Below are 13,032 nucleotides of genomic sequence, written 5' to 3'. Positions count from 1 at the left end.
GGTGAATCAGAGAGATAGAGAGAGAGGGAGAGATGAGGAAAGAGAGTGGGATGAATGGAGTGATGAGGTGAATCAGAGAGTCTGTTTATAATGCATATCAGGCCTCTAATCCTGCCTGGGTTACAGAGTCGGAGGATGACATGGCCCTCATCAATAAACATGACTAACTCATGTTTATGAACCATAACTCATATAACAAAGGCCACACACATTCGCGCACATGCATCCACTCTCTCTCGCTTTCGCTCTCCTGTCGTGTGGTGCTTTCCTCTCATCCTCTGTCTCCACTCCAATACGCTCTGCCTGACTACCTGCTGCTTAGCAACACCATACTAATTAGCACCGATGATACATCTCCACTAAAGTGTATTCTGTCAGTGTTTCTGTGTATACGGTGTATAATGTGTGTGTGTGTGTGTGTGTGTGTGTGTGTGCGCGTCATCACTTCCACACAATGTATTGCATTTAGAAAGATCATTTTTATCAGAAATACTTTCAATTCATTTTCCGCATGACCAATGGACTAAAGCAGAACTGTGTGTGGGTGATTTTCCTGAAACAGAACAAATATCCTGAACTTGTGGATAGGTCTACATCAGTAGCCTAATCTTGGCGAACTGATGTCATCTCACTCATTCATATCAGCAGATGAGATAGAACCATTATGGAGCAAATACATTTGATAACATGTTGCTATGGAATAATCCTTCCCTCATATTGTAATGGCCTAAGATTAGGCCCTAGTAATGCATTCTCCACCTCTAATTGTGGCTGTGGAATAATCCTACCATCATATTGTAATGGCCTAAGATTAGTCCCTAGTGATGCGTTAGTGATTCTCCACCTCTAATTGTGGCTGTGGAATAATCCTTTCATCATATTGTAATGGCCTAAGATTAGTCCCTAGTGATGCGTTAGTGATTCTCCACCTCTAATTGTGGCTGTGGAATAATCCTTTCATCATATTGTAATGGCCTAAGATTAGTCCCTAGTGATGCGTTAGTGATTCTCCACCTCTAATTGTGGCTGTGGAATAATCCTTCCATCATATTGTAATGGCCTAGGATTAGGCCCCAGTGATGCATTACTGATTCTCCACCTCTACAATGTGTCTGCATTGTCACCTGGTGTAACAACTACAGATGTGAGCCAGTTTCATACAGCAGGAGAATGATCCTTCAGGATCAGGAAATGTGAATTGTTATGTGGATTATAATTAATGAACAATTTTTGTAGGGGTTGATACTGGGCTCCTGGGTGGTGCAGCGCTCTAAGGCACTGCATCTCAGTGCTAGAGGCATCACTGCAGACCCTGGTTCAATTCCAGGCTGTATCACAACCAGCCGTGATTGGGAGTCCCATAGGGTGGCGCACAGCATCGTCCAGGTTAGGGTTTGGCCAGGGTAGGCCGTCATTGTAAATAAGAATTTGTTCTTAACTGACTTGCCAAGTTAAATAAATAAAAATACATTTTTCGGTAGGACAAATCAAGTCTGAAATATTAAAATGGAAATTACAATCTTTTCAGAAGCCTTTTTAAACCTTGAATAGATTACACGTTTGCATTTCCTGCTGCGCAGGACAATTCCTACAATAACAAGATGATCAAATTAAGATACACCGCCTGTATTGACTGGCGTGATAATACAATGTGTGCGGACACAGCCATGGTCTAATAGTGTCGTGATAATACAGTGAAACGCTACGCCAATACGCTACATAAGGATGATGATGAGATCGAGTCTTGATCCAGGCCAATTAGCCGATGATGAGCTTATCAAACCATGCAGTGGGAGGGCGGCACACTTTCTGGATCAGTTAAGGTTGCTCTGGGATCGTTTAAATCACCCTGACAAAGCCAGGCGCGAGAGGACACAGCGCAAGAGACCACACACACAGGCAGATATGTGACCGACCACCTCAATTCAGTCTAAAGGAGCAAAAATTGATATTTAAAAAAAAAATTATACATTGAATGAAAGTAGAGACTCAGAGCTATAAATTGGTATATCATACACTGCAGTTGAGGAACAATGGGAAAGTAATTCTGCTTTGAAAGTTGATCAACTTGTAACTAAGGTTGCACATTTTGGGGAATACACGGAGGTGGAAACTTTCCTTGGGAATTAACTTGAATATATGGGAATTAACGGGAATATATGGGAATTAAAGGAAAAAAATGCAAATTAATATTAATACCATTTAAATGTAGATGTTTTTTGTATTGGATATATTTACCATATAATATGGAGACAGAAACATAAACCTTTTACCTTATCATAAGTAGACATAATTGCAAATTATTAAATCCTTCCAATATAAATAAAAAAAACAATTTAGTTACGAATTTAACTTTAATTAAATGAGTTGACTCTTCACATGGAATGATTTCACTGAACAACAAAATAACGGGAATATTGAATGATCCCCAATGATCCATCGCATCTCCCAAAAACACATTCAACATCTGTAAAATGATAGTCTAGAAACTAAAGCTTTGGTTGTCTTCCTCTCAGGCTTCAATGTCTTCTTCCTGGACCTCCTCAATGTCCACCTCTTGAACAACAGACTCAACACCCTGACTGAGGCCTCACTTTCCAACCTCGTTGAGGATGGCTCATTGTCAGGCTCAAAAAGCCTCAAATTTGCCCGGATCGCCACCAATTCAACTCTTGTATTGGTCAGCCTGTTGCGTGCTTTGGTGTGTGTGTTCCCAAAGAAGGACCAGTTGTGCTTTGAGGCAGATGACGTTGGTGGGATTTGGAGGATGATGGAGGCAACAGGGGAAAGAGCCTCAGATCCACAAAGTCCCTCCCATCAGGTGGCTGATGATACATGTTGGCATGACTGCCATTTGCATCTCCATCCCAAAGCCCTTGCTTGGAAGTGTTCTTCGCCAGACTGCCAAGAACCTTGCCCTCATCCAGGCCAAGGTGGCGAGACACGGTAGTGATGACACCAAAGGCCTTGTTGATCTCTGCACCAGAGAGGATGCTCTAGCCAGCATACTTGAGGTCCAACATGTACGCTGCGGCATGTATGGGCTTCAGGCAGAAGTCTTCACGCTTTTTGATGTATTTCAGATCTGCAGTTTCCTCTGCTTGGAGCAACAGTGAAGTGGGCAGGGCAGTACGGATTTCTTCTGTTACCTCTGCAAGCAGAGTCTGAACATCAGACAGGATGGTATTGTCTCCCTCAATCCTAACCACTCTCTCCCAAAATACATCATCCGTGAGGATGCTTTTGATGGAGCTGTCCATATCGGCAGACTGTGATATGTCCATTTCTTGGAGAGACTCCTTCCCCTTCAGGAGACTGTCAAACATGATGACAACACCACCCCAATGGGTGTTGCTGGGCAGCTTCAATGTGGTGCTCTTATTCTTCTCACTTTTCTTGGTGAGGTAGATTGATGCTATCACTTGATGACCCTTCACATACCTAACCTTTTCTTGGCTCAATTGTTTTCAGTGCCATGATGTCCTTGAGGAGCAGATTCAATGCATGAGCAGCACAGCCAATGTGTGTGATGTGAGAGTAGGACCCCTCCACTTTAGACCAAGCAGCCTTCATGTTGGCAGCATTGTCTGTCACCAGTGCAAATACCTTCTGTGGTCCAAGGTCACTGATGACTGCCTTCAGCTCATCTGCAATGTAGGGACCGGTATGTCTGTTGTCCTTTGTGTCTGTGCTCTTGTAGAATACTGGTTGAGGGGTGGAGATGATGTAGTTAATTATTCCTTGCCCACAAACATTCAACCACCCATCAGAGATGATTGCAATACAGTCTGCTTTCTCTATGATTTGCTTGACCTTCACTTGAACTCTGTTGAACTCTGTATCCAGCAAATTAGTAGATAAAGCATGGCTGGTTGGAGGGGTGTATGCTGGGTGAAGAACACTCAGAAATCTCTTCCAATGCACAATGCCTGTGAGCATCAGAGGTGAACCAGTTGCATACACAGCTCGAGCAAGACATTCATCAGCATTTCTCTGACTACGTTCCTCCACTGAGTCAAAAAACTTGATTCCAGGAGGACCATGAGCTGTTGCTATCGATAAGGTGTCTGATTCATCATTTTCACCTCAAATAGAAGTAGAGGGACTTTTGTCAGAGGTTGCTTGTTGTGAGCGCTGAGGGAACTTTATGCACATGGCCAGATGATTATGCATCTTTGTTGCATTCTTCACATATGATTTGGCACAGTATTTGCAAATGTACACAGCTTTTACTTCTACATTAGCTGCAGTGAAATGTCTCCACACATCAGGTAGTGCCTGTAGCATTTTCCTGTTAAGATGGGAAAAAAAACAGAGTAAAAAAAAATACAATTCCATGAGCAGATAAATAGTTTAGAAGTTAGATTAAACACCTAATTTGTAAGATAAATATTTAAAAATGAAACATGTTTGGAAACAGGTGAATTAACACTTCTCAGGTAGCAGGCTCAAGCAAGCTAAAACCCACATGGTAGCAAAAACTAACTAGCAGAAATTGTTAACAAGTTACAAATGATTTAAACAGACTTTGCTGTAGGCTACTATTTACTAGTTAACCTGTCTAGGACTGGGGTCCCCCCCCCCCCCCCCCCCCCCCGCACCAGCCAGTGAAAGTGCAGGGCGCCAAATTCAAAACAACAAAAATCTCCTAATTAACATTCCTCAAGCATACAAGTATTTAACATAATTTTAAAGATAAAATTCTCATTAATCTAGCCACAGTGTCTGATTTAAAAAAGGATTTACAGCGAAAGCACCACAAACGATTATGTTAGGTCACCACCAAGCCACAGAAAAACACAGCCATTTTTTCCAGCCAAAGAGAGGAGTCACAAAAAGCAAAAATAGAAATAAAATGAATCACTACCCTTTGATGATCTTCATCAGATGACACTCATAGGACTTCATGTTACACAATACATGTATGTTTTGTTTGATAAAGCTCATATTTATATAAAAAAGTCTGAGTTTACATTGGCGCGTAACGTTCAGTAGTTCTAAAACATGCAGTGATATTGCAGAGAGCCACATCAATTTACAGAAATACTTATAATAAACATTGATAAAGATACGACTATTATACATGGAACTTTAGATAATCTTATCCTTAATGCAACCGCTGTCAAATTTCAAAACAACTTTACGGAGAAAACAAACCAGGAATCCGTTACAGCCCGTAGAAACATGCCAACCTAAGTATGGAATCAATCTTTAGGATGTTTTTAACATAAAACTTTGTTAAATGTTCCAACCGGACAATTCCTTTGTCTGTATAAATGAAGTGGAACGTAGCTAGCTACCTTTCACGTGAGCGCGCCAGACCGAGGCTGTGGCACTCTGCCAGACCACTCACTCAAAGAGCTCTTATTTGCCCCTCCTTTAGAGTAAAATCCTCAAAACAGGTTCTAAATACTGTTGACATCTAGTGGAAGCATTGGGAAGTGAAACATAACTAATATCACCCTGTATCTTCAATGGGGACTGAGTTGAAAAACTACAAACCTCAGATTTCCCACTTCCTGGTTGGATATTTTCTCAGGTTTTTGCCTGCCATATGAGTACTGTTATACTCACAGACATCATTCAAACAGTTTTAGAAACTTTAGAGTGTTTTCTATCCAAATGTACTAATTATATGCATATTCTAGCTTTTACGGCTGAGTAGCAGGCAGCTTAATTTGGGCACTTTTTTCATCCAAGCTACCCAATACTGCCCTCTACCCCAAAGAAGTTAACAAAAAATAATATATGTCCTATAAAATATAATAATAATCCGGCCTAAATGGAGTCTTTTGTTTAGACATGTAGGTAGCTAGGTAGCTAAACAATGAACCGGCATAATCCCAACTCATACTACTACCAATACAAACATTGTCATAGCTGTAGTATGAATCTGCAGGTAGCTAAAGCTAACAAACTAGGTTCAATGTTAGCTAGCTAACATTAGGCTATAACTAGCAATGCAAATGTATTTCTGATTCATTTAATATTACTACACAGATCATACAGGTAACGTTAGCTTGCGAGCCAGCAAGCTAGCGTTTGCTAGCTAACTAACAGAACGCTTTAACTTGCAATTAAAATGGCTTTCTGACTAAATTAGAAACTTATATCTGAAAATGTAGCTAAATTCTTACCCGTATACATGGATAAATGCTTCACGGCAGACTGGAATCATTTAACTCCGTTCTGTTTGTAGCTTAGTCCTCAATACAGGACTAGGATTGAATCCTACTACACAGGCTCTGACGCTTGTCAGATGTGGCAGGGCTTGAAAAATATTACGAACTACAAAGGGAAACCCAGCCACGAACTGCCCAGTGACACTAGCCTACCAGACGAGCTAAATGCCTTTTATGCTCGCTTCAAGGCAAGCAACATTGAAGCATGCATGAGAGCACCAGCTGTTCTGGACGACTGTGTGATCACGCTCTTCGTAGCCATGTGAGCAAGACCTTTAAGCAGGTCAACATTCACAAAGCCGCAGGATCAGACGGATGTGTACTCAAAATATGTGGGGGCCAACTGGAAAGTGTCCACCTCTCCCTGACCAAGTCTGTAATACCTACATGTTTCAAACAGACCACCATAGTCCCTATGCCCAAGAAAGAGAAGGTAACCTGCCTAAATGATTACCGCCCCGTAGTACTCACGTCGGTAGCCATGAAGTGCTTTGAAAGGCTGGTCATGGCTCACATCAACACCACCATGCCGGAAACCCTAGACCCACTCCAAATGGCATACCGCCCCAACAGATCCACAGATGACGCAATCTCAATCGCACTCCACACTTTTCTTTCCCACCTGGAGCATTGTTTACAGCTTCAAGCATTGTTTATAGGGAAAATAAGAAGAGGTAATTATTATATTGCGGTATTAAATAAAGTTTTGTTTTTTTCCTTTTCATTAGTGAGTGTAGCCCTATAGTAGGCTGGTAATTCTATTATGTTGTGACAAACACAACATTACAGTTGGAACTTAATTTGGTCAAAGAAAATGGCTCAACAGAATGAAACAAACACTTGTTGCATATTTAAAGAAATTGTTTAAAGCTTCACTGGCTATGTCTATATTGCAGAAATGACCAACAAAGGCGAGTGCCTATCGTTGGCCTAGCCAACAAATGACAGCAATAGGCTAATGCTATTTATTTTACAACAGGCCTACTTTTAACCTACTGTATCTTAAACTAAATACGGACCACAAAATTAAAAAGACAATCCAAACTTCATTTGAACTGTCTTTTAGCCAACGAAAATGTCTCAACACAATGAAACAAAACACTTTTTGCATATTTTAAGAACTGTTTTAGATTCTTAAATAGGCCTATAATAATGATATATAATAATAATAATAATGATAAAAACAATAGATAATACAATATTTAAATGTTAGAAAGCCTGAATAGCGACTTGCACACCATTTGGCCGTGCCAACATTTTTCTCATCTTTACTACAATATCACAACTTGTCCCGAGGACCCAGTTTCAGCTGGTCATAAGCTATACGTTTTATTGAGTTGCAATTGGCTGCCACAGATAACGAGCTCACACACACATTAAATTAACAGGGGATGGGTCATATCGGGTCCATTCGGTAAATCAATTATAATTGCAAATACCCAAGACCCGTGGCAATTATATCAGGCTCAACCCAGCTCAGTCCGGACCCATTAGGGTCACAGGTCGGATCTCAGAATTTCGAGTCTGTTGGACCCGTGAAGACCTATAATTCTAATGCCTCATTGTGAATAGCTGTGGATACATGGGAATAGTTTTTTATCAAGTGATGTGTTTTTCTTTCATTTTGGACACAAAACTGTCATTATTTACAGTATCAGTAGTTGTAGACAGTTGTTTTTTTCTATGTTTGTTACTTAGTCAATGTCTACACTGGTTCTAGCCAATAACTGTTGTTCCAGCCAGTCTGTGTATGCGCCCATGTTGTGTTGCTGACGTCAGTAACTCTGTTGAGTATAAGAACCCACACCTCCTATGGTGGTGATGGATATAATATAATAACCTTCTCCCCCATGGAGCTGCTGAGGTTCATAAAGCCAGGATGACGTGGCTGGACCGACGTCTCCCAGGGCTAGTGTGCGTGGACTGAGGGCTGACACCAGCACAAAGGCTGGGCAGTGTCCCCTCTCTCCTTTCCAACCCCCCTTGCCCTCCACAGGCAGCCCAGCTTTGTGCATCCGTCAGCAGGCTGCGTGGGGTGGCAGAGAGGGTCTCTCAGGGCCTGACCTCCATGTCTCTGTACGTGGCTCCAGGCTCCTGGCTGTTGCTATGAGCTTGCCTCTGTTTTGTCTTAATACAGTGATGATAGTGTTTGTTCTGTTCATCTATGGTTCATCTTTATGTGTTGTCATGTTGTCATGTTGGGGGTGTTCCGTGTGTGTTCTGGTTTCTGGTGGCAAATGCCCTCTGTGTCCTGGATGGCTTAACTCTTGCCTTTATCTTTGATATTCATGAGTAATGAACATAGCACATTAAGCAGAACTGAGCTAATTCTGCATAGCACGTCTTGTGACTGCTCACTGGTGTGTAAGCAACACAAACAGGTGGATGTACACAGCTAATTAAACTGTGTAAGTGGTTTTCTGTTCAGCGTCCCTCTGTGTATTCCTAATGGTCTGTGGTCAATGCTTGTACAGATGTAGGATCTTCATTTGATTTACCCTGTTGCAGGATATTTAAAACTTTTAGTGTGAGGTTTAAAAAGGCTTCTGAAGTTTGTAATTTCCACTTCCAGACTTAATTTTCCCTTACGAAAAATGTATCAACCCCAAATAAACTGTCCAATAATTATAATTCACATAATAATTCACAATTCCTTTTGCTGCAATATTATTTTCCTGCTGTAGGAAACTGTCTCAAATGAAGATCCTCCTAATGATCTGTTGTAGTCTGGGGCCTGTATGTCTAAACATGGTGGTCTGTAATGGTTTGTTGTAGTCTGGGACCTGTATGTCTAAATATGATGGTCTGTAATGGTTTGTTGTAGTCTGGGGCCTGTATGTCTAAACATGGTGGTCTATAATGATCTGTTGTAGTCTGGGACCTGTATGTCTAAACATGGTGGTCTGTAATGGTTTGTTGTAGTCTGGGACCTGTATGTCTAAACATTGTGGTCTGTAATGGTTTGTTGTAGTCTGGGACCTGTATGTCTAAACATGGTGGTCTATAATGATCTGTTGTAGTCTGGGACCTGTATGTCTAAACATGGTGGTCTGTAATGGTTTGTTGTAGTCTGGGGCCTGTATGTCTAAACATGGTGGTCTATAATGATCTGTTGTAGTCTGGGATCTGTATGTCTAAACATGGTGGTCTGTAATGATCTGTTGTAGTCTGGGACCTGTATGTCTAAACATGGTGGTCTGTAATGGTTTGTTGTAGTCTGGGACCTGTATGTCTAAACATGGTGGTCTGTAATGGTTTGTTGTAGTCTGGGGCCTGTATGTCTAAACATGGTGGTCTGTAATGGTTTGTTGTAGTCTGGGGCCTGTATGTCTAAACATGGTGGTCTGTAATGGTTTGTTGTAGTCTGGGACCTGTATGTCTAAACGTGGTGGTCTATAATGATCTGTTGTAGTCTGGGGCCTGTATGTCTAAACATGGTGGTCTGTAACGGTTTGTTGTAGTCTGGGACCTGTATGTCTAAACATGGTGGTCTGTAATGGTTTGTTGTAGTCTGGGACCTGTATGTCTAAACATGGTGGTCTGTAATGGTTTGTTTTAGTCTGGGACCTGTATGTCTAAACATGGTGGCCTGTAATGGTTTGTTGTAGTCTGGGGCCTGTATGTCTAAACATTGTGGTCTGTAATTATTTGTTGTAGTCTGGGGCCTGTATGTCTAAACATGGTGGTCTATAATGATCTGTTGTAGTCTGGAACCTGTATGTCTAAACATGGTGGTCTATAATGATCTGTTGTAGTCTGGGACCTGTATGTCTAAACATGGTGGTCTGTAATGATCTGTTGTAGTCTGGGACCTGTATGTCTAAACATGGTGGTCTGTAATGATTTGTTTTAGTCTGGGACCTGTATGTCTAAACATGGTGGCCTGTAATGGTTTGTTGTAGTCTGGGGCCTGTATGTCTAAACATGGTGGTCTGTAACGGTTTGTTGTAGTCTGGGACCTGTATGTCTAAACATGGTGGTCTGTAATGGTTTGTTGTAGTCTGGGGCCTGTATGTCTAAACATGGTGGTCTATAATGATCTGTTGTAGTCTGGGGCCTGTATGTCTAAACATGGTGGTCTATAATGATCTGTTGTAGTCTGACCTCTAACCCATGTAAATAGTTCTGTATGTCACCATATGTGATTAAGAACTAATATGTCAGCTAAGGTTATGGAATGGTTAAATCCCACTGTTTTGATATATTCTAATGAGATCATGTTTCTGTGTTGCAGGTGTCTAGTCTCCACCACTTTGACTGTGTCATCAAGAGAGAACACGAGAAATGTATGGAGAGGATGGCAGAGGATGACCCAGAAAACGACCTAGAGTTTAGTAGGTTCCGTATGTGTGTCTATGTCTATTTGTTTGGTGTATTTACAGTATGTTCCAGCTTCTCCTCTTGTGGGGTTTTGTAGTGTCAGTATTTATACCTCTATTCATATGTTAGAGATTGACGAGGTAACACATTTTGAGATTAAATATTGATGAAACACTTTATTTTCATTAGCAGCCTAGCACCATTGATTCAGCTGTGCTAAACTGTGGCAGTTAGGCAGTAATCTGACAAGTTTAAAGTGACAAGTGTGAATATGGACCATTTACAGACCTAGCAACACACACATACAGATCTCCCCATTTCTGTAATTCAATTTTGCAATGTTAGTGTGCCAGTTAGATTAATTATTGTCAGTTTCAGGTATTCCTCGATTTGCCTTTCAGTTTCTCTATTTAGGAAAACAGGATTTCAGATACAGCCAATCTTTTGGGATTCTAATGTTTTTCAGGGTACATTGTGTCTCCATAATCCACAGATATCATTTTAAAGGTTAGATTTTTGGTTTGCTCTGACATATTCATGATTATTCACACAGTAGACATACATACAGTGCATAGCTGTTCCCAGCGGTAGATGACAGTTACAGTGTGTTGTATGAGACTGATAGACAGAAGGATACTGAGAAGCATTATATGTATGAGTCTTGACCAAGTATCATGTAAGTCATAATCGGCACTGTTGTTGTTCTACCGTGGTAGAGAGGACGTGAAAGAGAAAGTGAGACAAAGAGAGGAAGAAATAGAGAACGTAAGAACAAATAACAAACATAAAGTGACCCTGTGTTGATTCTATAATGTGATCTGACAGCCAGTGAGTGACAGCCGTCTCTCTGTGACAGGAAGGATAGATGATGTGTGAAGAGAAGATTACATTAAACCATAGAGTCTCGAAGCTCCTCAGCCCCACAACCCTCCTCCCTTCTTCCCGACAGAACCTGTGACAACCCAGTAAAGCTAGTACAGGTCAGGCTGCTTCTACACACAGTACATTGAGACAGTCTCCAGGCCCCACAGCCTTACCCTCCTCTCCCCGACGGACCCTGTAACACAGATCTCAGTACAGCTCAGGATGTTACTACATACAGTATACATGCAGCCTCCCCTGAGTAATTTCACAGAGAAAACCTCTCCTGTGTGGTTTGTTCTGAGAGTATGAACACACCAGCTGTCAAAACAAATTTGTAGAAAGCAGTTGGGGGAGCGAGGCAGAGGATGTGTGTGTGGAGAGGGGGGTGTTGGGGGAATGAGAGCTTGTGTGTGTGTGTGTGTGTGTGTCCAGACTGTCAAGATGGAGGCTTGGTTGAAGAGCACTCAAGCTAAACCAGCAGAGAGATTGGAGATAGAGGGAGAGTGAGGGAGGGAGAGAGAGAGAGAGAGAGAGAGAGAGAGAGAGAGAGAGAGAGAGAGAGAGAGAGAGAGAGAGAGAGAGAGAGAGGAAGGGATAAAGAGAGGGTGGGAGATGGAGGAAGGGAGGAATAGATGGAGTATGGGAGAGGGAGGGTGAAATAGAAGGAGGGAGGCTTGGTTAAGGAGCTAAACCAGCAGAGAGATTGGTGATAGACACACATATGACAGATTGATTCGCATGATAAATATGGCTGTGCTATATAAAATTGTCTGTCTCTTGAACAGAATGGAATTGTTAGGGGTTGTTTTGTAGGCACATTTTAGAGGTATGATGATAATGTTATGTTACATTATATTATGTAAGGTAAAATTATGTTATGTTGTTAGAAGATCATTAGGGGAATGTTACGGCTAGTTGTAGGCTAGTTGTAGGGCTAGTTGTAGGGCTGGTCCTTGATACTGATGTTGTTTGAGCTGAAGCAGAGATAAACCATGGAGAGCAGATGCTAGGCTGTCAGACTGAATATCTCTCTGTCAGAGTCTCTCTCTCTCTCTCAATTTAAGGTGCTTTATTGGCATGGGACACATATGTTAACATTGCCAAAGCAAGTGAAGTAGATAATATACAAAAGTGAAATAAACAATACAAATTAACAGTAAACATTACACTCACAGAAGTTCCAAAAGAATAAAAACATTACAAATGTCATATTATGTATATATACAGTGTTGTAACGATGTACAAATGGTTAAAGTACAAAAGGGAAAATAAATAAGCATAAATATGGGTTGTGTCACGTTCGTTGGAATAAATGGACCAAGGTGCAGCGCATGTAGAGTTCCACATGTTTAATTGAAATGAAACTCACAAAAACAATAAAGAGCAAAACGAAACATGAAGTCATGGAGTGCTCACAGGCCACTACACACAAACAAGGTCCCACAACAAACAGGTGGGAATATGATCAATCAGAGACAACGATATACAGCTGCCTCTGATTGGGAAACAATACCAGGCCAACATAGAAATAACAAAACTAGAATGCCCACCCTAGTCACACCCCGACCTAACCCAAAATAGAGAATAAAGGATCTCTAAGGTCAGGGTGTGACAGGTTGTATTTAAAATGAAGTTTGGTCTTCACTGGTTGACCTTTTCTTGTGGT

General features: G+C 41.3%; 1 protein-coding gene across 1 annotated transcript in view; it reads left to right on the top strand.

Annotated features, from left to right (window-relative positions):
• The first annotated feature begins 2,843 nt into the window (after nt 1-2,843).
• LOC139409770 (pituitary adenylate cyclase-activating polypeptide type I receptor-like) overlaps nt 2,844-13,032 on the top strand; it is a 53,360-nt gene continuing 43,171 nt past the window's right edge. The window contains exons 1-2 of the mRNA XM_071155149.1: nt 2,844-3,023; nt 10,417-10,516. Of these exons, the coding sequence (XP_071011250.1) occupies nt 2,844-3,023; nt 10,417-10,516 (280 nt within the window). The remainder of the gene's footprint in view (nt 3,024-10,416; nt 10,517-13,032) is intronic.

This window comes from Oncorhynchus clarkii, chromosome 5 (genome assembly GCF_045791955.1).
Source record: "Oncorhynchus clarkii lewisi isolate Uvic-CL-2024 chromosome 5, UVic_Ocla_1.0, whole genome shotgun sequence".
Lineage (NCBI taxonomy): Eukaryota > Metazoa > Chordata > Actinopteri > Salmoniformes > Salmonidae > Oncorhynchus > Oncorhynchus clarkii.
This window is presented reverse-complemented; position numbering and strand designations above follow the sequence as displayed.